The sequence below is a fragment of the Alligator mississippiensis genome, chromosome 2, assembly GCF_030867095.1.
Source record: "Alligator mississippiensis isolate rAllMis1 chromosome 2, rAllMis1, whole genome shotgun sequence".
Classification (NCBI taxonomy): Eukaryota; Metazoa; Chordata; order Crocodylia; family Alligatoridae; genus Alligator; species Alligator mississippiensis.
In genome coordinates this window covers 173,582,856-173,608,434 of record NC_081825.1, presented here as the reverse complement: position 1 = coordinate 173,608,434, position 25,579 = coordinate 173,582,856, and the positions used below count along the sequence as shown (strand labels likewise).

The 25,579-nt window shown below is 45.4% G+C and overlaps 1 protein-coding gene across 1 annotated transcript; it reads right to left on the bottom strand.

The window, feature by feature from the left end:
• Window positions 1-12,710: 12,710 nt before the first annotated feature.
• LOC102571166 (olfactory receptor 5AR1-like) lies at window positions 12,711-13,646 on the bottom strand. Its single transcript, XM_006263044.1, has one exon. The coding sequence runs from the start codon at window positions 13,644-13,646 to the stop codon at window positions 12,711-12,713; it is 936 nt and encodes a 311-aa protein (XP_006263106.1).
• Window positions 13,647-25,579: the final 11,933 nt, after the last annotated feature.

Below are 25,579 nucleotides of genomic sequence, written 5' to 3'. Positions count from 1 at the left end.
AGATCTTGCCCAATTGAGTGAATGGGCAAATACTTGGCATATGAAATTCAGTGTAAATACATGTAAAGTGATACACCTGGGTAAATTTAACCCAAATAATACCTACACTATGATAAGCTCTATGGTTGCATATGCACACATGTACTAAGTTTTTGACAGTTAAGTCAACTTAACTTTTTTAAGTCCATGAGATTTTGCAGTCCTGTTTCTGAATGAGAGGACTGGTGGTGGCACGTCATCCAGCACACCTGGGATGATGAGCAGTGGCTGGATGGCTTCCACATGACCCGGGCTGAGCCACCTTTTGGGACTTGCTCCAGCAGCTCTGGCCGCACCTGGGTGGCAGAACACCGGCATGTGCTCGACCCTCCCCACGGACACCCACTTGGCTCTCGCCATGCTCAAGCTGACCATGCCTGCCAGCCTCCAATATGTTGGACACCTGTTTGGCGTGGGCAAGGCCACCACCAGGGAGGCCATCCTCGAGGTGTGTGAGGCCCTACAGGATGTGCTGGGGCATCCAGCATGGAAGTTCTCTCCCTGGTTTCCAGCATGGAAGCTCTCCAAGATGGCTCTGCCCCTCCTTCTTCATGAGGACCCCTTTTATCCCCTATTGTGACCTCACCACTAAGGTCCCACCAGGAGCAGCCCCACTGGCTGAAGCCTGGTGCTTTCAAATGATATCACCTTTCCCGGTGAGGAAGCTAGTCACATGACTTTCAGTGGCAGGGAACTCGAGACGAAGGGAGCAGGTTTCCCCCTCCCTTAGGAATGCATCTAGCTCAGGTTACACCTCAGGATTACCTGAAGCAAGGTGTGGGGAGGGCTGCCTGCCCACCTCAGTGACCATAATTATCAAATTGACAGGCAGATAATAGAGCAAAGGCAAGAATAAACCTGAAGACAAGCCTGGGAAGATGCTGACTAGGCATTTTAACACAGCCTCTGAGTTTGCTTGAGGTCTGTGGTGTGCAGCATCAGGGAAGTGCCTCCTGGTGGTGATGCACAATGGTGGGGTTGCACTCCCAGGTGGTGTGTGGTTGCAGAGCAGCAACCTCCCAGTCAGAGCAGCACCCCACAGTGGCAATGAAGAGCAATCATAGCAGCAGATGAGCACTGCCTCCAGTGACATTGAGGAGAAACAGTGTACCAAACCAGCCCTCCCCAATGTGAGTGAGGCAAAGGGAAAGTTTGGGCTAGCAGCTGCACTGGCTCTACAGGCTACCAAGTTTATCTTGTGTGAAACTAAAAGGGAGCCCTGAACATATTTACTGTGATGAACTGTTAATAGTTGGTTGTGGTGGGCTACTGGCTATTAGGGGTTTCCTGTCTGTTGTCCCATTTTCCTTGCCCATTCAATAAATCCTATTATTCTCCAATAGTGCTTCTAAGAGGTTTGATCACACTGGAACACCCAGGCAGAATTTATTTGTCTAGGTTTCTGGGTGGGAAGCTTGATCCAAAATAGGAAATTTGTGTAAAACCCTTAAATTGACCTCAGCCCTTATTACTGCTGCCCCATGCCTGGCAGAAGGGTTACACATGTAAGTACCTGAGAAACAAAGAACTATAGCTGAGTGGCTGCTATGTTGTAATAGGCACATTGCCATGTAAACTTCATTTGTAAAGAGATTCTGCCATCTCGTGGACATTTCCTTCCTGACAAACAAGATCATGATGTCTGCCTTTGGCCACTAATGTAGAGCAGCCAGCAGTTTTACCACTCCAAAAGATCAAAAATGATGAGATTTGCTTTAAAAAAATCATGGAACTTTTATTATTAATAGTGCATATTGGTTTCATTGTATTTTCCTCCTGCATTTTCAGCCTGAAAGGATGGCACTTCCTTGTTCTTCTTCCTGCCATTATGAGAGATTGAAACCTAATCTTTTTTGTTTGTTTGTTTTTATAATAAATTGTATGGTAGTATCCCCTGGCCATCCCAGTTCCATCTGCTGAGGCTTTAAAAATAGATGGAAAAAATAATGTATTCAATAAAAAATGATCACTGGCAACACTGAGGCTTAGTTACTCTACAAAGTTTTGCCAGCATAGCTGTGTCAGCAAAGAGTGTGATAGAATTACACAACCTATTGAGGCAGATCTGCCAGCAAAACCCATGGTGTGAAGGCTCCTTCTGTCTTGGTTTAGGCTGTGTGTTGGTTGGGGTTTTTTTTGGTGGGGGGGAGGAGTGGCATAACTAGGCTGGAAGAAAAATACTTCTGTGGGAATATGCTGTCTCCCATATTGAGGTTTCTGTCACCATAGCTCTGCCAGCCCAAATGAAATGATAAAGATTAAGAGACAGAGAGGTAGCCCTACTGATGTTATCTGTGTTTGGTGTGACAACCTTTCTGTATCCCATATAAAACAACCCCTAAGACAGTGAAACTCAACCAGGAGCTGAAAGTGTGCTCCAGAGAAAAGGGTTGGGGGGGGTTCTCCATCCATATTCAGGTTGCAGCCCACTGTAACCCTCAGGTCCTTTCCTGCGATACTGAAGCCTACTCATTGTTCCCCGGTTTGTACTTGTGCATCTTGTTGTTCTAGCCTAAGCTCAAAACTTGACACTTTTCCTTACTGAATTTCATGTGATTTATTTCAGACCATTTTTCCAATTCATAAAAGTTATTTTTAATTCTAATCCCATCCTCTAGTTTGTCTGCAACTCTACCCAACTTGGTGTCATCTGCAAATTTACTAAGTGTGCATTGAGTTCTAGGCTCCAAAGCATTACTTAAGAATACAAAAACACAAGGAAATTTAGGACAGACCCAACTAATAAAAAAAGGGAAAAAGTATTATATTTATCAAATAGCAGAGAATTCACATTTCTCTAGAACAGAGGTGTTCAAGATTTTGGCCCTGCTGGCTAGATGAATGATACAGGACCAGTTTGCCTACTGGATGGGACCCTTTCCCAGGGTCAGGTCCTGTGCCTCCCCTGCATGCCTGGATTGGGCTCCAGGGACCCACACTGCCTCAGCCCAGCCTCATACACCAGAAGCAGGGCTCCAGGGCCATGTACCACCTCCACCTAACCCCACATACTGGGATCATACCCCATGCTGCCCTGCATACTCAGTCTATCCTACAGGGCTAGCCTGAAAGGCTCCCCACAAAGCTGAGGGCAAATGTCTCTGAAGTCTCTGTTTTTCCCCCTAGGGCACTAAATGGTGGCCCTCTCAGTCCTGTCAGTGCCTTGAGGCACCAGCTACCTTATAGGCTGCATTTGTGGCTGATGTATTTCCCCATAGCAATGCCCATGCCTCATAGAAGGTCATTTTGGAGCAGCCTCCTGGCCCCACCACAACACCTGGCCCATTTGGTGGGGCTTCAGTCTTTCCAGCTTCAGCCCCTATTTTCTGGTTATGCTTCCCTCAGCCAAGATTCATTGCCCCAGACCTTGACTTCTGGGACCACGACCTGTCTCACCCCTCCTGGGCAATGCACCCCTGGCCCTGGTTTCTCACCTTCTTGGGCTCTAGTCCCACCCTTCTCAGGCTCTTCAGCTCCCTGGGGTCCTGGACCCAAGCAAGGCTACTTGCTCAGTACCCAGCATCCTGACCCCAGCACTTTTTCCTGCCACAGCCAGGGCATCAGGCTTGATGATCCATTGAGGTCCCTTCCAACCCTAGCACCTATGAACCTATGAATACTTATAGCCACTCTCTCTGTTAGGGGGCTGCTGGGATGCCCTGCTCCACAGTGATCTAGTCTGTCCACTTCCCTGTCTATACACCTGGAGGCAGCCATGATGTCCTTTTTCCTAAGCTATGCCCTCCCTATTTCCTAGGCTTCCCAGCTGACCATGGCATGTCTGGAACATTGTCCACCTGATTCACTTCTCAGCATCCCAGCTGTTTGTCCTCTATCATCAAGATGCACACAGGTGAAACTTGTCATTCCTGGTATAGACAGGTGAGACAGATGGGGACCCTGCCAACACATGGAACCCAGGAGCTGGGTAAACTGGCATCATGCCATGCAGATAGATGAGAGTTATCCACTTGCAAACTAACCCATGCTAAGGGGAATAGGTCAGCTGCTTGGTCTTAGCTGAGTAATCAGGGTAAGTTGGCAGTTCTAGTGACAAGACTTATGAGGTAGTGGATAAACTATGAAGATTACCCAGTGGCCGTAGGGCTGCTTGGAAATATAAGAAGAAAATTTGAATAGGATCAACATATCCCATGGAACATGTAAAATCCACTGCATCTGTACTTCCTGACTAATTTCCACCAAAAAAAAGTTACCCAGCTCTTGAATTCTGTCTTGCCAAACTCTCAATTAAAATAATTAAGTGCCCTTTTTTTTACAGTTGCTTTCTTGTTATAGTGGCGATCACCAGCTCAAAATCCTAAGGTCTCTGGGTAGGTAGTTAAATACAGCTCAGTAAGGTCAACATTTCTGAGATTTCATTACTAGTGAGTTTTTGTCACTTTTCTGTTTATACTGCTATCACATTTTTCCTTCTATGCCTGATCCAAAGTGAAGTCAACAGGAGTCTCTACATTGATTTTAGTGGGATCAGTGATATTATGCCTGTTTGTTAATGAATCTCTGCCACTGACTGCATTAACAGCATATATAAGGAACATAGTCCTGCTGATAATGTTTTAAAAGCATTTTAAACATAATTATTCCTCAGAATGTGGTAACAGTCATGTACCACAGAAGTCCCTTTGTCCTGGTCAAAATAGTAGGCTAAAGTTGGCCTCAGGTATGTACAATAACTATCCTATAAAGTAATCCCAGTGAGATGTGATGCACAAGGGAGGAAGGCTTTGTACCTGCCTTCAGCAGACCACATCCCTAGAATGGTGATCAGGATAAAGATGTAGGAAGTGAGGATGATGTGGAGAGAGCTCATCTCCACAAAGCCAGCACAAGTGAAGAGCACAATCTCATGGATGTAGGTATTTGAGCTGGAGAGTGCCAGGAGAGGGGGGGCATCACAGAAAAAAATGATTGATGATATTGCAGTTAAAAGGATGCTGAATGTAGAACTTCTGTGTATCACAGCATTCACAGTACTGGCAGAATAGGATGCAACTATCAGCTGGATACAAACCCTTCCAGACATGATGGGCTGCAGATTGCCACCTATCAGTCATAAGTCATGGCAGTCAGGATGTATATTACTGCATTTGCAAAGACAGTAAAGGGGGGAAAAGGAAAATACAGCCTTCAAAGGAGATGTTTGCTTCTCAGATACAAAGCCTGCCAGCATTTTGAGGGCAATAACAGAAGAATAGCAGAGGTCACAGAACACCAGGCCCCTGAGGAAGGAATATATGGGGGTGTAGAGTTGGTCGTCAGCTGTAATCATGAAGATCATGTTTAGGTTCCCCACCACATTCAGCACCAGGAACACCACAAAAAAGGATGGCTTGTGTGTGTGGATCTTTTGTGAACCCCAAGAGGATGAATTCAGTCACTATGGTATGACTGACCTCTGCCATTTTTCCAGTATTTTTAAAGCTCTGTATCAAGATGGAAAGGTGATGGTAAGACTGTAGGTGCTTCTTACCCTATGAAATCTCTCCCCAAAGACTGAACATTTCTTCTGGCTTTAGACCATCTGACATTGGATTATGTGTGAGAAGGTGCTGTGTGAAGCAGGTCCTCAAGGAAGCTATTGTGAAGCACCTAGAGAAGAACAAGGTGATCAGAAACAGCCAGCAGGGAATCACCAAAAGTAAGTTCATGCCTGAACAACCTGATTTCCTTCTATGACAAGCTCTATAAATGAGGGGAGAGCAGTGAACATGATATATCTTGATTTTATCAAGTTTTTTTGACACTGTCTCCCACAACATTCTCATTAATAAGCTAAGGAAACACAGACTAAATGAAAGTACTGTAAGGTGGTTACACAACTGCTTGGATCATCATACTTAATAAGTAGTCATTCATGACTCAATATCTAGTTTGGAGGAGATAGCAAATGAGGTTCCCCAAAGTCTGTCCTGTGTTCACTATTGTTCAACATCTTCAGTAATGATCTGGATGATGGGATCAAGTGCACACGTGGCAGATGACACCAAACTGGATGGGATTGTGGATACTCTGGAAGGCAGGGCTAGTATCCAGAATGACCTGGATAGACTGGAGAAATGGTCTTCAATCAATGAGATGAGATTGAACAAGGACAAGTGCAAGTCCTGCACTTGGGATGGAATAACCATATGAACAAACTGATGAATCTCAAATAACAAAAACAAACATTTTACTTTTTATATTTGTTAAATATATTAAATATTTATAAAACTTAAATAAAATAGGCTGAACATTTGAAGATACCAATCCCTTCCTGAACTTGCTCTTGTCCAGTGGGCTGGAAGTGGACCTGCGCATTCTGCCGCCTGGCTGCCATCTGCATGCCTCTTTGGTGGACAAGGGCAAGGGCAGGCAAGCTCTGTACCTCACAACAGCTGTCCATGCCCCAGGCCTTCCTCCGTGCCACCCCCAGGTGCCTCTATCCCTGCTTAGAGCTTGGGACTTGGCTGCCACTGCTCGCCCTCTGCCTTGCACCTCTGCCCGGCTCCCAGTTTTCCTCAGCTGGTCCCTCCCTTTGCCCTCCCCACCATGCCGGGCTCACCCTGGGCACCTCATTCCCTGCTCAGGGCTCGGTATGGGACCACTGCTGCTCACCCACTCTCTCATGCCTCTGCCCAGCTCCTGCTTTTCCTCAGTTGGCCGCTCCCTCTGCCCTCCCCACTGTGCTGAGCTCCCAGCATCCTCCCAGGAGCAGCTCAGTAGAAACAGCCTTGGCCCCTGACTTTTTTTTCCAATTCTGGAAGTTGGGATCATCCTGACATGGTCACTAAACAAATGCTAAGGTTTAGCAAAGAAATTTCTCTGAAGACACAAATGTTCTCTCTCTTACAGTTTTCAAGCTATTCACATTTAAAGAGTGTTAGGGACAGACAGACACACCGACAGATGGGCTAAACCCTGTATATATATAGATGCAGACAAAGGAATGACTGGCTAGCCTGCAGTACCACATAGAAGGACTTGGGGTTAGGGTGGAACATAAACTGAATATAAGCCAGCAGTTTGCTGGCTCAACTTAATATGAGCCAACAGTTGGCAAAACAGGCCAACATCATACTGGGTTGTATTACCAGAATTGCCACTCTCAAATCAAGGGAAGTGATTCTTCTGCTCTATTCGGCACTGGTGAGGCCTGACCTGGAGTACTGTGTCCAGTTTTGGGCCCCATGCTTCAAGACAGATGTGGACAGTTTGGAAAGAGTTCAGCACAGAGTAACAAATACGATCAGAGGTCTGGGATACCAGACTTCTGAGAAAAGGCTGAAAAGACTAAGGCTATTTAGCCTGGAGAAGAGAAGATTGAGGGGGGATTTGATAACAGTTTTCAAATATCTGAAGGGTGAGTATAGAGAGGTGCAATGTGCTTGGCACTGGAGCAGAAAGGTCTCTCCTCCTGGCCATCACCTGGACCCTACCTCATTACTTGCTCTGACCTCTCAGGGTTTGACCACCCTGCTATCCTGGAATGTCCTGATGCTATAATTTCATAAGGAGGCTTCCCCTAGTGGGGCAGAAGTGAGTTTCTGGGGTAGGTCCTTGTCTGGGCTGAGGTTCCCCTGGCCTTGGCCCACTTTAATTTAAAAGTTTTAGCTGGGTTTTTCTGCCTGAGTTCCACTGAATCAGGACCCCAAGCTCCCAAGTCCGAGTTTGCCCTTTGTGGGCTCTGGGCCTCTCAGCACCCTGGTCTCATGCCTCATGGGCTTTGGGCTTGCACTCCTCCATCCTTTTTTGCCAGGTACTCAGTCCTGATTTGCAACAGCCCTCTATTTAAAGTGTTTGGGTTTCTGCCCCCCACACAGCCCACTGTCCTTCGGACCCTGGAGGTGCTCTGTCTTGGGTACTTCTGCAGCACCATAATGGTCTCCAATCCTGCCCTCACAGCCTCACTCATTCTCCAAGTTTAAATGCAAACCAAACATAAGCTCCAAAAACCAGAAGGTTCCCTCCCAGGGTTAATCTTGCCCTGTGGTAGCACAACCATAAAGGCTAGAGACACTTATCTGTTGCTCTTCAGGGTGCAGAGTTTCTTCCAGCCCCCTGCAACGCAGAGTCCTTCTTTTGTGAGCAGACCAGACTGGGTTTTCCCATGAGCTCAACTTCCTGCAGCTCCTATGGCCAGACTATCCCTTCTGGGTCAGGCCCTGGGCTTATGAGTCCTCCCTGAGCCACCTGACCCTCTAATTCTGCCCCAGACATGTCAATCAGGAGCAGGGGATGGAGCGTGAGGGCTGCAGACTAGTGTCCGCTTTGCCTCTACATGTGGTCCTCCACCCTGTGCCCCTTAGGGAAACTGAGGAAAGGGTCCACTCTCAGGCCCCTCCTGTATTTACTACCTCTCACAAATTGCTTACAACCCCATTAGCCTCTAGAATGGAGATGATGTAGACGAAAATATACGTGTAGGGCAGCATGAGTGTAGTGATGGCTTTTCACATGAAGATCCCCATGGCTGACTGCCTTTCCTCAATCAGGCATGACCTCATCCACTTCCTGAGGATATTCTACATGTTTATAATAGACCTCAGTGGGAGGTGGTCGTTCCCCACTGTGTTGTCCTATTCCTGGAGGGCTTCCCATAAGTGGTCACACACATGGGGGAAGATGTCAAGACGCTTGTCTTTCAACAATTCCTCACCTCCGATGAAGTTTATGGTCAAAAGATCCTTCATCATAGAGTATGGGTGCCACCCTTGGCCCACTCACCTCTGCCTCTGGCAGCCATATTGACTATTACCTGGCCAAAAGTGGGCAGCCTTGACCACCCTCATAGCAAGCAATGGGAGCTCCCCTGTGCAGGCCCTGTTGGTACCTGACCAGACACTGATGTGTGGGCATGAAAATACCCCATGTTTTGTGTACAGGTTCTGTCTGGGCCTGAGGAGATCAATGTGAATTTGCTGGGGGTGAGGGGAGGAACATGGGGCGGGTATGCAAAGTTTATCAAATAATGGACACCAAAAATGCATTAGAAAGACACTTTGGTTTAGTTGTCTGCTCATCCTGTTTTGTCAGTGAAAACATGCCTGGATGTGCCTCACTTTGAGGGACTCCTGCAAGAAGTTTGAATCTGTGTAGCTCCCTGTGTATTACTTGTGTGCTGGCATCCTCTGTAGACGCTTGCAACTAAAATGGTTTGGGCATTTTTGTATTGGTGTATGCCTCTCCTTCCCCTGCCCTAGCATGCCCCTAGGGAGCACAATGTCCTGCATTCTACCTCCACACCCTGGAATCCACCTGCAGACGATCCAGCCTTCTGGGCTGGGACTATCTACCTACAACTAGTACTGAGCATGTGGCTGACATTTCAACCCTTTCCGTGTATCTCCCTTGAGCTCTGTGCTCCCCCAGTGCTACCCTAGGAAGCATCCCTCTTGAGGCAGAAACCCAGGGGTCAAGAGGTCTGAAAATCAGCTGACTGTCATTCTCAGCCCTGGGACTGCACTGGGATCTTCAATCAGCTTCAATGCACTCCCTGGGCTGAGATCAACAATCATCGGTTTGTCAGTCCCAACTACAATTCACCACTGGAGCCAATTCAAGATTTATTGTCAGTCCCTGCCCTTACACTGTAGTGGAGTCTTCAGCTAGCTCCAGTGTGGTATTAGGGTTGGGCCTGCCATGCCCCAGTATGTTACCAGAGCCTAGTGTGGTACAGAGACTGAGGCTAAAATCCTTGATCATAGTAACCAGGAAGATTTGGAAGTCCTTGCTCAGTCACAGAAATATAATGTGATTGGAATAACAGAAACTTGGTGGGACAGCTCATATAACTTAAGCACTGTCATCACTATCATGGATGAGTATAAACTCTTCATGAAGGGCAGGCCAGGGAGAGGAAGAGGAGGAATTGTGCCTTATGTAGACAAGCTGTATAATTGCCCAGAGCACCAATAGGAAACTGGAGATAGGCCTGCTAAAAGCCTATGGATTCAGAACAGAGGGGAGAGCAACAAGGGTGACATCATGGTGGCGGTCTGCTATAATCCACCAGATCAAGAGGATTAGGTGGATGATTATTTATTCAAACAGCTAGAGAATGTTTCCAGATCACAGGCCCTGATTCTCATGGGGGACTTCAATAACTCTGATAACTACTGGCAGGGCAATAAAGTAGTGCACAGACAATCCAGGAAGTTTTTGGAGAGCGTTGGGAACAACTTCCTGGTGCAAGTGTTGGAGAGGCCAACTAGGGATCATGCTCTTCTTGACCTGCTGCTCACAAACAGGGAAAAATTGGTAGGAAATGTAGTAGTGGGTGGAAACTTGGGCAGCAGTGACCACAAGATGATTGAGTTCAGGATCCTGAGGAAAGGAAGAAAGTAGAGCAGGAGTGTAAGGACCCAGGACTTCAGAAGAGCAGACTTTGACTCACTCAGGAAACTGATGGGCAGGATCTCCTGGGAGGAAAGTCTAAGGGGGAAAGGAGTCCAGGAGAGCTGGCTGTACTTTAAAGAAATGTTACTGAGGACTCAATAATGAATCATCTTGATGTGCAGGAAGACTAGCAAGTATGGCAAAAGACCAGCTTGGCTTAGCAGGTAACTCTTCAGTGAGCTAAAACACAATAATGAAGATTACAAGAAGTGGATACTTGGACAAGCAACTAGGGAGGAATATAAGAGTATTATTCAGGCATACAGGGAGGAAATCAGGAAGGCCAAAGCACAATTTTAGTTGCAGCTAGGAAGGGACATTAATGGTAACAAGAAGTGTTTCTACAAGTTACAGCAAGGGAAATTTAGGTTAGATATTAGAAAAAAATATTTTTACTAGGAGGGTAGTACACACTGAAACAGGTTAAACAGAGAAGTAGTGGAATCTTCATCCTTGGAGTTTTTTAAGACCTGGCTAGACAGAGTCTTGCCTGGGATGATCTAATTGGGGATGGTCCTACTCTGAGCAGGAGGTTGGACTAGAAGAACTCCTGAGGTCCCTTCCAACCCTAATGTTCTATGATTCTATAATAAAAGTATGTTAGGAACAAGAGGAAGATATGGGAAAGTGTGGGTCCCTTACTGAATGCGGGAAGCAACCTTGTGATAGATAATAAAGAAAATGCCTTTTTCACCCCAGTCTTCACAGGCAAGGTCAGCTCTCAGACTACTGCACCTGGCAGCACTGTTTGGGGAGGAGGTGAGCACTGCAGTCAACAATGGTGAAAGAACAGGCTAAAGACTATTTAGAAAAGCTGGATGTGTACAAGTCCATGGGGCTGGATAGGATTCACCCAAGGGTGTTGATGGACTTGGCTAATGTGATTGCACAGCCAATGGACATTATTTTTGAAACCTCAAGGCAATTGGGAAAGGTCCCCGATGCTTGGAAAAGGGCAAATATAATGCCCATCTTTAAGAAAGGGGAGAAGGAGGATCCAGGGAACTGCAGACCAGTCAGCCCCACTTCAGTCTCTGGAAAAATCATAAAGTGGGACCTCAAGGAATCCATTTCTAAGCACTGGGTGATTAGGAATACAGTCAGCATGGATTCACCAAGGGCACACCATGTATCATCAACCTGATTGCCGTCTGTGATGAGATGACTGGCTCTGTGGATGTGGGGAGAGCTGTAGACATGGTAGTTGTGGACCATGAGAGCTGTGGACTTGACTTTAGCAAGGCTTTTAATAGAATCTACAACATTCTCACAAGTCAGCTAAAGAGGTACCAGTTGCATGAATAGACAGTAAGGTGAATAGGAAACTGGTTGTATAGTTGGGCTCAGGAGTAGTAATCAATTGCTCAATGTCTAGCTGACAGCTGATATCAAGTGGAGTGCCCCAGGGTTGGTCCTGGGGCCAATTTTCTTCCAACCTGGAAGATGGGATTGAGTGCACCCTCAGCAAGTTCACAGATGACACCAAGCTGGGGCATATTCACTGGAGGGTAGGGCTAGGATTCAGACAGACCTTGACAAATTGGAGGACTGAGCCAAAAGAAATCTCATGAGGTTCAATAAAGACAAGTGAAAAATCCTGCATCTAGCACAGAACATTTCCATGCACTGGTACAAACTGGGGACTGACTAGCTAAGCAGCAGCTATGAAGAAAAGTATGTGGGGATTACAGTGGACAATAAGCTGAATATGAACCAACAGTGTGCCCTTTTTGTGAAGAAAGCTAACAGTATACTGGGCTTCATTGGTAGGAGTGTTGCCAGCAGATCACTGGAAGTGGTTGATGCCAGTGATTGATGGAAGCAGGGGATTAGACTAAATGATCTCCTAAGGTCCCTTTCTAACCCTAATTTTCTATGATTCTATGATTAACATATGACTAACATTTCTAACCCTAATTTTCAATACAGTACAGTAATGCTTACTATAATCTCAGATAAAAGATAAAACATGTGCTACATGTCCTGTGTGACAAGGCCCTTAGTGACACAAGATTTGTGGTGTAGAAAAACCCCCTCAAACCTCAGCCTCTGTGTTTAAACATGATAAAATACAATATAATACAAGCACTCCAATTTTTAGATAGGTTTGAGACAGACCAATGGATAGGTCACTAGATTGGTCAATGAGAATTAGAGCAGAATATTTCAAGATCTTACACCAGATATTCCTCTCCTTCTTAAATGCAGAAATTGATCCCATGTGAATGACAACTCTCTGTGAGTCCATGAGTCTTTCAAGCAGTTAGGACCTGTCATGCAGAATACAATTTCCCACTGAAGATTTTTCTAAAAGCATCCTTAACATTCTTGTTCCTCAAGCTGTAGATTAAGGGGTTCAGCATAGGGATCACTATCGTGTAGAACACTGAGGCCCATTTGTCCTGGTCAAAGGAGTAGGTGGAAGTTGGTCTCATGTACATGAAGATGATGGTTCCAAAAAGCAAAGTGACTCCAGTGAAGTGTGAAGCACAAGTGAGGAAGGCCTTGCGTCTGCCTTGAGCAGAGCGGATCCTCAGTATGGCAATCATAATGAGAAGGTAGGAAGTGAAGATAATGGAAAGAGAAATAATCTCCACAAAGCTGCCAAATACATATAGTAAAATCTCATTTATGTGAGTATCAAAGCAGGAGAGTGCTAAGACTGCAGGCATATCACAGAAGAAATGATTGACTTTGGAACTACAGAATGAGAGACTAAACGTGGCTCCTGTGTGTATGATGGCATTTACACAGCTGGCAGAATAGCATGCAGCTATTAGCTGAGCACAGACTCTGTTGGACATCTTCATGGAGTAAAGCAATGGGTTGCAGATCACTACATAACGGTCATAAGCCATGGCAGCCAAGATGTAGATTGAAGCAGTTACAAAGACAGCAAAGAAAAAGAATTGGGCAGCACAGCCTGAAAACGGGATGGTTTGTCTCTGAGACACAAATCCTGCCAACAACTTGGGCACAGTAGTGGTAGAGTAGCAGAGATCACAGAATGAGAGATGCCTGAGGAATTTGTACATGGGGGTATGAAGCTGGGAGTCAGTTGTGATCATTAAGATCATGCCCAAGTTTCCCACCACGTTTACCAGGTAGATCACAAGAAACACAATGAAGAGGATGGTTTGTGTGTATGGATCTTCTGTGAACCCCAAGAGGATGAAACTGGTCACTGGGGTATGATTGTTTTCCATCATTATTCCAGGACGTGGATTTCTGTAACAAGACAAAAGAGATGTCATCCAGGCAAGTTGCTCAGAGGTGTGGACAGAAAAATCCCCTTCTTACTCTCTGAAACCTTGCTTTGTCGACACAAGTATGTGATATAGTCGGCACAACCTTCACTTTCTGACTAAATGTCATGTTTTCCCCTCCACCCTCCCCTCACTTCATTCTCCCTCTCTCTCCCAGAAAACTTCCCAGGTTCCCATTTAATAAAGGAACTTTGTCAGTACATTTTTAGATTATAACGATGGCCCATTGACTTCTGTCTTCAGTCTCAGTCCTGACCATAATAAATTGCTTCAGAAGATGTATAAAGCTTGTGACCACCCTGTTCTTGTTTTGTTGGGGGTTTCTTTTGCTGTATGACCAGTTTCCTTTAGTAAGAAAATTTCTATTTCCCAGTGTCTCAGCATGGTGCTTCTTTTAAGCAAGGGGCGGGCAAAATATGGCCCATGGAGTTGAATCTGGCCCACCAGGCCATTCTGTCTGGCCCATGGGGCCCCTAAAATATTTAGAAAATTAATATTTATCTGCCCCTGGCTGCCTGTGAAAGATGCTGGCAGGATCAGGCAGCTCTAGAAGCAAGGCCCAGTGGCCCCACCCCCTCCACACCAGCCAGAAGCCTCATGCCAAGCAGAGGGCTCTGGGCTGGGTACCTGGGGCTGTTCCTGCCTGCCCGCGCCAAAAGGTAATTCAGATAAGAAGTGGGAAGGGAGGCAGTGGAGGACTGTAGGTGATTGCCCCAGTCCTCAGGGTCTGGCCAAGCCAGCTGCTGCTGTCCCAACACTGCAGCCAGGAGCCACTTGGTACCGGAGCAGCCAGCATGTGGTGGAGAGGAGTGGTGGCAGCTGCAGGCAGGGAAGCTGTGACAGTGGCAGCAAGCAAGATTTGTGGGGAAGGGGAAGTAAGCGGGCATGTGGAGCGCAGCCAGTGCTGGTGCGCTGGGGCCAGTACCAGCGGGGCCCAGAGCGGGACAGCAGGAGCATGGGGCCCAGGCCAGCAGGGGCTGAGGAGCTGAGCTGGGTGCCCCTCTCCCTGCTGGCACCCGGCCTGGCTCAACAGATCCCCTGCTGGCCCACACCCTGTGCTCCTGCCACCCACTGGCGCTGGCCCCAGCACACTGAGAAGGCCCCGCACTCCTGCACAATAGTCACTATGTACCCACTCACCTGCTCACTCCCACTCACCCCCACCCCCTGCCACTGCCATTTGCCTGCTGCTGCCACCACTCCCCACCACCCCACATCAGTTGCTCTGGCACCATGTGGTTCCCAGCTGCAGCGCCAGACTGCAGGACCCTGCAGAAGCTGGCTGGCCCCTGTTATTCTTGGCTGGCCCTGTGTGGTGCCAGTCCAGCTCCTATTGCATCCTGTGGTCTCCATTGTGCAGCTGGGACATGGTGCCAGAGCAGCGAGTGGGGACAAGGGATGGGGAAGTGGCAGAAGGGCAGCAGTGGCAGCCAGGAGGGGAAGTGGCAGCAAGCGGCAGCACGAGGCAACACCAGTGCCCCGGGGGTAGGAGTGGCAGAAGTGCAGAGCTGGGGCTTGGAGGAGCACTGGTGAGGCTCTGCCTGCCATGAGGAGGGTGTGGACAAATCCTCCCCCTCTGCATATGCCATAACCCTCCCCATCCACCCTCCCCCAACGCACAGCCCCTCACAAACCCTAGACCCACCCACACCTCACATATCCACCCACACATATCCACATGCTCCCTCACCCCACATACACCCCCCACCCCTATCCATTCTTCCACAAACCCCACACACACACACCGAAACCCTCCCCCACAGCCCACAAACCTATGCTCACTCATCCACACACCCCCACAATATACAAAAATAAGTCTTCATTTTAAGCTATTATAAAATCCCCTCTATGTACACTACACAAACACTTGTAAATCAGGACAAAAATATTTTTTTACATCATATTAATGAATGTTGTAGTAAATGTTTGATTTTTAGAATATAATTTGGTATCTTTCTGGTTCCAAGATGACAACCCCTTGCTGAAAGGAGTACTTCTGGGGGTGGCGGAGGCAAGGGAAGGGACATCTGGTAGCAAAGGTCTGGGGTTAGGAGGTGGGACTTCCAGTCCAAAATGGTGACCAGGGAGTGGGGCACCAGTCAAGGGGTGGGGCTACCCTTGCGGCCCTCAATGGCTTGCCAAAACTTGGTAAGCAGCCCTCTGACTGAAATAATTACCCATCCCTGTTTTAAGCTATAACCTTGGAAATCAATTCCCTCCCACCCCCCCACCTCATAACTCATTTTCCTGTTCTGTAAACTGACAGATTATGCAGTCCATATTAACAATCCCAATAATGGTAATTCAGTGTTTGGGTGCAAAATGATATGTGTCACAGGGCTTGTGCATATGCTATTAGATTGTGCTGTTTTAACAAAAATAGTATAGTTAAGTCACTACTACCCCTTTAGGAGTGTAAGTAGCACTACAAGAGTGTTTTATATTGGTAGAGCTATTCCTGTAACTCAAAGTGAATAAGGCTAAGTGTACTTTATGACCGCATTATTGGTATAATAATACCAATTATCTCTAAAATCAAAGCATCCCTAAAGTAGATGGAGGTAGATAAACAAAATTAATTTTAGTATGTGCAGAAAATTAACCATAACTGTTTGCATAAAACCAACCATATAAGCAAAACCAGCTATCCTGTAAAAATGAAAATATTGGCGGTATAATTGTATCTACATTGCAGGCTTCCACAAAACAGACCTATATTGATCAGCAATCATACTTGTCAATCTCTTAATCATCATAGCTCTGCCTCCACAGGTTTTGGTTCTACATAGTTTTATCAATATCTGATAAGCACTATTACACAGGTATAAATGCACTTATGTCAGGCAGGGGAGAGATGTTGTATCAGAATAGCTATTTTGGGAAGATATCACATCCCTTAACTAAAATAATATAAAATCTTTGTGTAGATCAAACCTTCAAGGACCAAGACATTTTTCTAAATACTAAAGAACCAGATTTACAGTTACATGTTTATATCTTTCTTATATGATAGATATTGTTAATACCAGTACATGGTCACACCCTATCATTAATGTTTATTTAATATATTTCTTTCTGAACCCAAGCAATTAATAAATGGTGTCTGCCTTAGATTAATTTAAAAATTCATGAGGTTTTTTTAACAACAGCTTGTGGATTTTCAACTAGATTTGTGGTGTCTTATAGGGTTCGTGTTTTCAGAATTTTCACTGAAAATCTAGGAGTGAGTTTCGTTTTTTAAGATATGGCTCTGACTGCAGAAGCTGGATTATTTTTTTAAAAAGCTCTGAATAGCATGAGCCATGAGAAAATACTGGGATCTGGCGACATTTTCATTGCTTCCTTTTTTTATTACTTTTCAATCATTATTCTGAGTTTTGGTCTATAATTACATTGTTAATCTCCTAGTAATGGCTGGCTTTCTCAACGTCTTTGAAAAGTCGATATGTTCTATTAGACAGTTCTCTATTATGCACGTTTTGGCTGATACTGGCAGAATTCTGGCAGGTTGGAGAAGCACCTTTTATCTACACAGAAGCTAGACTGGTTTCTCCTTAGCATGTTTTTTTCATGAAGGATTGAACTTTCAGAACTAAGTCAGGGATGGCCAACCTGCAGTACGGGATGTCACAAAAAGCACAGGCTACTTCTGCGTGGCACACAGCAGACTGAGGAGGGAACAGGTAGTACAGTGGCAGACAGAGCACAGAACAGAAAACAGAGCATCAGACTGGGCAGGAAGCACAGTGCAGAAAGCAAAAAGCTGAGCTGCATCTTGGTCAAGGAGCACAGGGCAGGAGCAGAAAGCTGAGCACCAGATCAAGAAAAGAAAAAGGATTGCAGTGGTGCTCTGGGAGGCTGCAAGGCTACTTTGCAGCATGCCTGCCAAAAAAAGGTTGGCCTCCACTGATCTAAGTGATTTGGATCAAAGTTCCCATAGAAAGTCATTGGTGCTCATGCTCTGAACACGTGGATAATTTTAAAAATCACGGACTTAAATTTATATAATTCATTTCTTAAAATCTTAATACAGGAAATGTATCTGATAATAAAGAAAATGTAATGACAGAGGATTGTCCTTAACCCCATTTTAATGGGAGTGACTGCATTAACTACCCCTCTGGTGCATGATTTTACATCTGATTTTATCTGCTCAACAACTCATTTCCAAATTCTCTTAGAATTCTGAGAATACCATGATCTCATATCAAAATTAGTTTATTTCAGCATCTCTTCCTTTCATACCTCATTCTCTGATACCTTTATTTCTGATTAAAGTGGGCCCCCAATATTTTCTGTGGTGAAAACCAATGTAAAGAAATAATATATCCTCTCTGTAAAGGTCCTTGCCCTCTTATAGCCTCTGAAAGCCACAAAATCTGTCAATGTCCTCCTTTTGATACTCTGAATCAATTCCTGGTGTGTGTGTGGGGGGGGGGGGGGGGGTTTGTTCTCCAACTTCTTCCCACAGGTCAAACTCTAGTTCTATTTAGATTTTCCCCCGTTTTTTAAAGATTCTTTTATTAACTTGTTTGAGCAATCAGCAGCAATTTGATAGTAAATACTAACCTGAACTATGTGAGAAGGTTGTCTTAGGTCACTGGTGTTCCCCTTCGCCCTTGATCTGAATAATGAGAGGAGAAATCAAATGCAAGTGGCAAGGCTGAAAATGACTTGAGCCTTCTCACTGTTACCCCCACCAAATTGTGGCTGTTGATCATCTGTGGAAGTTCAGTTGCCTCATATCAAATGGTATCTAAGTGCTTTTCAAAGGAGGTGGTAAGTGTAACAGAGTTCCCATGAGTCAGGAGCATCCTGTGAGACCTGATTCCACCCGGGTCTTTGAACATTAAATCTCAGGCATATTGTAATGGCAAGTGTACCAGCATTGTCAGAGGCAACATTGTCAAATATTAACTCTGTGGGTTGAAGATAAGTTAGTGGATTTAGGTTCATGTAACTTGCAAGAATCCTCTTTACCAAAAAGCAAAAGTACAATCAAACTTAATTCCCTTGGGGGTGCCTTGCCCCAAGGCTTCCCTGACCTGCTGGCACCTCTCCCAGCTCCTAGGTCTACTCCCATTTAAGCAATTTAGGTCTGGTTTCTGTTATTCTTTCCAGGGAGCTGCTTTTCTCTGCATTGCTCAGACCTGACTGACCAGCTCTCCCCAGAGCCCAATTTATATATTTCCAGGGACAGGCCTTTCAAGCCCAAAGTATTCTGGGCTTAAAGGCACAGTGCTTTTTCCTACTAACACTCATTCTCTCTGATAATGGAGTTAGGGGTCTTCTCTTCCACTGGGTGTAGTGGTGTCCTGCAGAGGTGCTAGGAGTGGGAAGATCCTGTTTTTAGACACTCCATGTAGGTATTCTCTCTATGAGACACTATTTCCTTAATAGAAGAGTGAAGGAAAAACTCAAGGTGAGACTCCATAGTTGGGCCCATGGTCTGGGCAAACTATGTTTAGAATCCACCATGAATTTAACAATACAAACTCTGTCAGAAGGTCTCCAGCCAGACAAAACCAAAAATCTAGTCCCCAAGCTCACCACCCCCAAAGATAAACTCACAGCTATAACTGGAGTCTTTTCTAGGCCATGCTGTCACTATCTTGCCTTAGCTTCATGAGATTGTGAGCAGTAACCAAGGCAGCCTCATAGCCACAGAGAAAGAGGCCAGAAACAGGCAGAAACACACATCCCATAGACCTTCCAGAGATGCTCACAGCTATTGCCTGTGCATCTAGCCCAGGAAAAGAATCAGCAAGGCCCAGGGCCTAGCAAATGGTCCACAGTCACTACCCAAGTGAGGAAAATGACTAACAATATCTTTGTAACTCAAAGAAAACTTTTCCACATTGCAGAAGCAGCATTCCCTGGCTGTAGTGTACCTTTTATGGTTTGTTTGTTTGTTTGTTTGTTTGTTTGTTTGTTTGTTGATGTGGGTTTATTTCTGCCCTCCTCAAAAAGGTTCAAGGTTGCTTACAATATCAATATCACAAAACATAAAATAATAAAACAATAATAATACCCCTGTTAGAAGGCAGGTCACAAATGCAACAATGATGATGGCCAGATCTGAGTCTGAAAGAAAAGACTGCAGCTTTCTGACCAGTTGGAGTTTGTTGCATTCCAGATCTCAGTATCTAATGGGAAACACACCCTCAGTAATAGACTTCTCCCATGGTAATGGTGGATTTAACAGGAGGTACCACCTCCTGACCTCTTTTATCAATGTTATCTTTCCAAAACATATAATAATAATGGGGGGACCATTAATGACCATCATCCAGATGTTGTGGCTCCACAGGCCAGATTTGGCCTGCTGGCTCAAGATGAGACACTGGATTTGTATAGTAAGGTTTGGATTGCAAAGATCTTGCCTCAGGCAGAGGGTTGGACTAGGTAACCTATGAAGGTCCCTTCCAGAGCTACTTCTCTATGATTTATACACAGAGGGAAATAAAATTCTGCCCTTAGTGGCTATTTTGTTACTGGGTCTCAGGGACGGAGTGGTTGCTAGAAGGTATGTGAAGAATGGCAGGGCAACACCTCGTTGATTTAAAAGGGTGAAAACAGATGTTGCTTTTGTGCTACCATAAGCATTTTTATGATGGCACAAAGACCAAGCCAACAGATGTCGAATCACAAGTGTAAAAAATGAGTGCATACAACAAAGGTGGTATTCATTTGTTCCACTTTGGGTGCATCTACACATTCATTAATGTGCAGTTGTTACTGCACATTTAATTTAGTACTTGTATAATCAAGTACTAAATAAATGTGCATTAACTGCAGATACTGTTCAGCAGCACAGCGAATACCTTTTTAATGATACTACTGCACAGTAACCTAATAATACTGTACAGTAGCGTATTAGTACTGTTTCTGCTGTCACGTGCTACAGTTACATTATTATTATGTACAGGTAGCACCTTGTGTAGATGCACCCTTTTAGTGGCAGACATCAATTTGTTTTGAGGTGGGAGAGTGCTTCCCTTGGCAGGGGCTCCAGGGGCTTTAGGCTCCCAAACCTGTGCACCCTAGGAATTCCTATACAGGTTTGGGCACCTGAAGCCCTGGAAGTGTCTGCCTGGCTTTTCCCACTTATACAGAGAGGTGCCTCAGGGGGTCTTGTGGTCTGCCTCTGTAAGCAGGGGAAGTCATAGTTTCCCCACTTAAAGATGCACTCCCAGGATCTCTGGGGCACATCTCTGTAAGCAAGAAAAGTTGGGGCTTCCCTGCTTATGGAGCTGCACCCCAAAAACTCCTGGGGGTATGTGTCTGTAAACAGGGAAAGCAAGGCAGGTGCTCCCAGGGCTTGAGGGTCCTGATCCTGCATGGGAATTCCCTGGAGGTGCAGGATTGATCCATTCAAGCCATGGGAGAACATGTCTCCTGTTGTCCTACAGCATCAACAGACAGAACAACAAGCAATATGTGTTTCACTCAGTGAAGGGGATAAGTTGTATCACAACACATCCTGGCACACCTGATAAGCTTCATTTGGCAATGTCAATTTCTAGCCAAGGTGTGATAAAATTTGCAAGCAAAAATGTCAGTGGCAAAGGGTGAGAGAGTGAATTTCTACAGAGAGGCACCACCCCAGCAGCTTCAGATACCTTATTCAACACCAGAGATCCGGGTTTTCCATTCACCATGGGAAAACGTGGTAAAACAGATTTTCTCATTTTCAAGAGAAAAATGTGGATTTTCTTATTTTCAAGAGAAAAATGTGGTTCTCATTTTCAAAAGAAAAACCCAGGTTTTCTCTTTTAAGGAAAAAAAATGCAGGAAATGGCAGGTTTCCCTTTGCAGGCTTACAGAGTTCCAGCCTGCAAGGGGCTGGGGGAGCGAGAGGAAAGCGATGAGGCTGGGGCCACCACATGCTGGTGCATGCATGCACACATGCACGTAGCAGCCAGGCAGCATGACAGCAGCTCTTCATGGGTAAGTTGGGGAGCAGGGGGATTGAGGCCCTCATACTGGAGGGGGTTGGGTTTTTGGTTTTGTCTAGCTGGAGACCTTCTGCTGCCCTCTTCATGGGGCCTCTGCAACCCAGCAGGCAGGACCTGGCACAGAAGGGAAGCTTGATGCCACTGATGGTGGCACTGACTGCTGCCATGGTGAGGTACCCCCTTCCCACCTGGCAGCAGTGGGGGTGGTGGCACAGTGTTGTGCTCCATGCTGCTGGGGGTGGGGCAGGGGACACCTTGCCATGGTGGCATGGGGTTCCCGGTGGTGTTACCAAACCTCTCCACCTTGCTCTGCTCTGCCGCAAATGGGTCTCACCTGCTGGACTGTGGAGGCCCTAGGAAGAGGGCAGCAGGGTGGGGTGCCCTGAGCCCACAGTGGGCAACCCATTTCTGCCCCTATACCCACAGGCTCCACTATGGCCACCCATGGGAGAGCAGGAGCCAGGCTCCACTTTCTGCTTCGCCGCAGCAGGTACCACCTGTCACAGGCAGCAGCTGAGGCTTGAGCATGGTTGTGTGGGCAAGGGGCTGTGGACCCAGGTCCCTGACTCCATAGTCCTGGCAGCTGGAGGGGATGGAGGGCTGTGGATGAGGAATGAGTGGCACTAGCCGGGCCAGGGGGCTGTGGGTGGGGAGTTGATGGGCACCAGCAGGGCCGCTGTAGATTGGGAGTGAGGGGCACCAGCAGGGCCAGGGGGCTGTCGGTTGGAAAAGAGGGGCAATGGCATGGGCAGGGCACTAGCATATCAAGGCTTCTCAGTGTAACAAAGCGGGGGGGGGGGGGGGGGGGCAGGGGGACAGCTACAGCTGGACCTGTGTCCAGGTGAGTGAAGCAGGAAGGGGGAGCTCTGATTTTCCATGATAAAAAAACCAAAATCAAGCACCAGAGACACTGAGTAGGCTTCCAAATTGCTTTAAAATTGTAAATATATCATTAAAACATTGTGTTCAACTGATACCTATATATGTATTGCAACATTTCATTTTAATCATGGAAAAACATGGATTTGTGGGGTTTTAATCAGAGAATCTGTAATTTTTAAACAGAGAAAACCAGGACCCCATCCAACACTAGAGAAAGCAAAAATATTTCTAATGTGTTAGACCCCGACTCCATGCATTGCCCAGCAACTAGGGAGATGATGATCCAATTGCTCAGGAATCCAGTTGCTCAGGGAGCAAACAGGGAGAAAACACCAGCACACATTGCTCAACAGCAGCTTTATTCAAAATGGAGACAGCTTTGGGCAAGCTTCCAAAAAACCCAACAAACCGGGGAGCAGCAGTGAACATTAGTTCTTTCCACATTTATACTCCTTGGTTCATGCTCATTAACATTTACTCCACTTTTGCCCCTCCTTTGTTCCAACCATATTCCCTCCTATCTCAAGCTCTGCCTCTGTTTACTATTTACTTCATTAGCATGGGATTGCCTTTCCATTTTATTCATTTACATGCCTTTTTGCTATGTGCACATCCTTGAGGCTGTGAACGCAGCTTCTCCAGGTCATTTGTGATTTCTTGCTGATTTCAGCACCATCTCCAAGGTCTTGCTTCTGCTTTATCTCCTCACGATAGCTGGTGAGCTGCATCCTGTTCTTCTTACACAATGAATAATATATCCTACACACTACCACATTGTTAAGAAACTGCTTGCCTAAGCATTTTGCAATGTTATTTTTAATACATCATTCTGCTTTGCTGAGCCACAGATTAAAGCCTTTATTCAGCTGCAAATCCAGTGCTCCCCAAGATCCAAGTACTGCCACCCTGACATAATGGAATACATTCCATTTATTGAATTTATTGAATTTTGATGGTTTTTGGGGGGTCAAAACATGTTATTCTTGGTGTGGCTGCCCTAGAACCAAGGAGGCTGAAAGCTGATGGTACTCACCTCCAGAGCAGATGCTATAAAGAGTAAATATACATTCACTGCTGATAAAAATTGTGGTTGATACTCAGATTGGCAGCAAATAATGCTGGCGTTTTGAGTTGATTTAAACAGTGCATTTGAATACAGTGATGCCCAACCTCAGTGAGCAAACAACCTAACATGAGCTCCCAGTGCAATGCTCTGATGAAAATGGGGAAATGCTATCGCTCGATGTATGAATAGAATAGTGGAGAACAGAAGGAGAAGGAGAAAGAGAAATTTACTATTCGCTGAAATAAACTACCAGGAGAATGGACAGAGTCTCTGTCTTTGAATGTCTTCAAATGGAGACTGGATCTCTTGATGCTCTTCCCTCATAAGCAAGTCACTGGGCTCAATATGGACAGTTAGTTGAAAGCCCGTGAGGCTACAAACAGACGTCACACTTGTCCCAGAAAAAGGCTTTTTATCCTGGGACAAAGTGCAGTCATTCACATGTCCATGTCCATGTCCACTGTCCTGGGACAAACCCTAAAAAGGTCCATGGGATGAGAAGTGCTAACAGTTTGCTCTAGGACATTGTGAAGTGCATCTGTTATGTTGTCCCATCACTGAATCAGTGGCAGAAAAGTGGCAGTGCATTCAGATGCTCACTAACCCTGATCAGAAGGGTGATGCACGTACATGCCAATTTGGGAATTTTTCTTTTCTGGGACAAAAACAGGCACAGGTTGTCTCAGATCAAATGCAATGTCTGTTTCTAGACTGCTCTCTTCTCACCTTAAAAGTTATAAATCTATGACAAAAGTGAGGTAGGCTCTTAGGGGCCTATATGTTAGATAAAGTTAATGATAAGGTTTGAAAAGTCAGTTGCTCCTTTGAAAATGTTACTTCTAAATTAAAACATCCTGCACACGTCTATATGAGACTCTGACTGCACAGCAGCCTGATAATACTGCACAGTAGTGTCATGTGGCAAAAACAGCGCTGAGATGCTACTTAGCAGTAGCATCACTTAAAAGGTGTTCACCGGTGCTACTACACAGTAACTCCAGTTACTGTGTATGTATTTAGTACTTGCTTGTACAAGTACTAAATAAATGCAAAGTAACCATTGCGCAATAGCATCTCATTTAGATGTGCCCCCCCCGCCCCCCCGTGATATAAACACTTGCAATTAAATTGGCCTCGTTAAATTCAGAACAACTAATTATACATGATGACCAGGATCAGATCCCTCTGACATTTGACAATTTTTTTTTGATTCTCATTTTAGAAATTTTGGATTTTAGTTCCACCCTCCCCCCCAACATTACTAACTGTCTCATCAGTGATCAACCAAGTGAAATCCTCAGTAAGGACCAAATCCCATGTGTATTTATTTCCCAGTTGTAATTATCAGATATTTTATTTTGTGAAATTCCTTTCCTTGCTGCCAGCGTTCCTTGTACAGATCAGATGTCTTTTGTCCTTTGTATGAATCGGGGAGTCCAGGTAAAGGAATAACCACTTTTCATTCTCTGAATAGGTACATAGGAACCTCTTTTTTCATCATAAGTTTGATGCATTTTATCATCTAGTTAGTATAAGAACTCACATAGCTCTAATGTATTTTTTATCAGTAATGGTAGTATTGCTATGTTAAAGATAGTGGTCTGAAGTTTAGAGATCATCTTTCTGCCCTGAAAACTCTTCTTAACTCTTTGTCTCCATTTTCCTAGCTATAAAAAAACAATGACACTTCTTTTTAAAGTACTTTGAAATTTTGAAAGAAAAGCCCTGTAGTTGTGCTACATAATTGCTGAGGGAAATATGTGATGAGGGTAGGATCTTCATTATGCTTAAGTGAGTTAGAAGCAAAACTCTCAGAGGAAGTTATGCTTCTAAGTCACAGAAGCCTGGGGTATTGGGTATTTAGGTGCACCTCTATTGAAAATCTCAAACCAAAATGTATGAGTCAGATCCTCAGAGTGTGTAAATAGCCATAGCTCCATGGATCAATGTCACAACAATTTTAATCAGCC

Excerpts from the sequence above, each read along its gene's own strand:
- LOC102571166 (XM_006263044.1), bottom strand. The coding sequence starts at position 13,646 with ATGATGGAAAACAATCATACCCCAGTGACCAGTTTCATCCTCTTGGGG.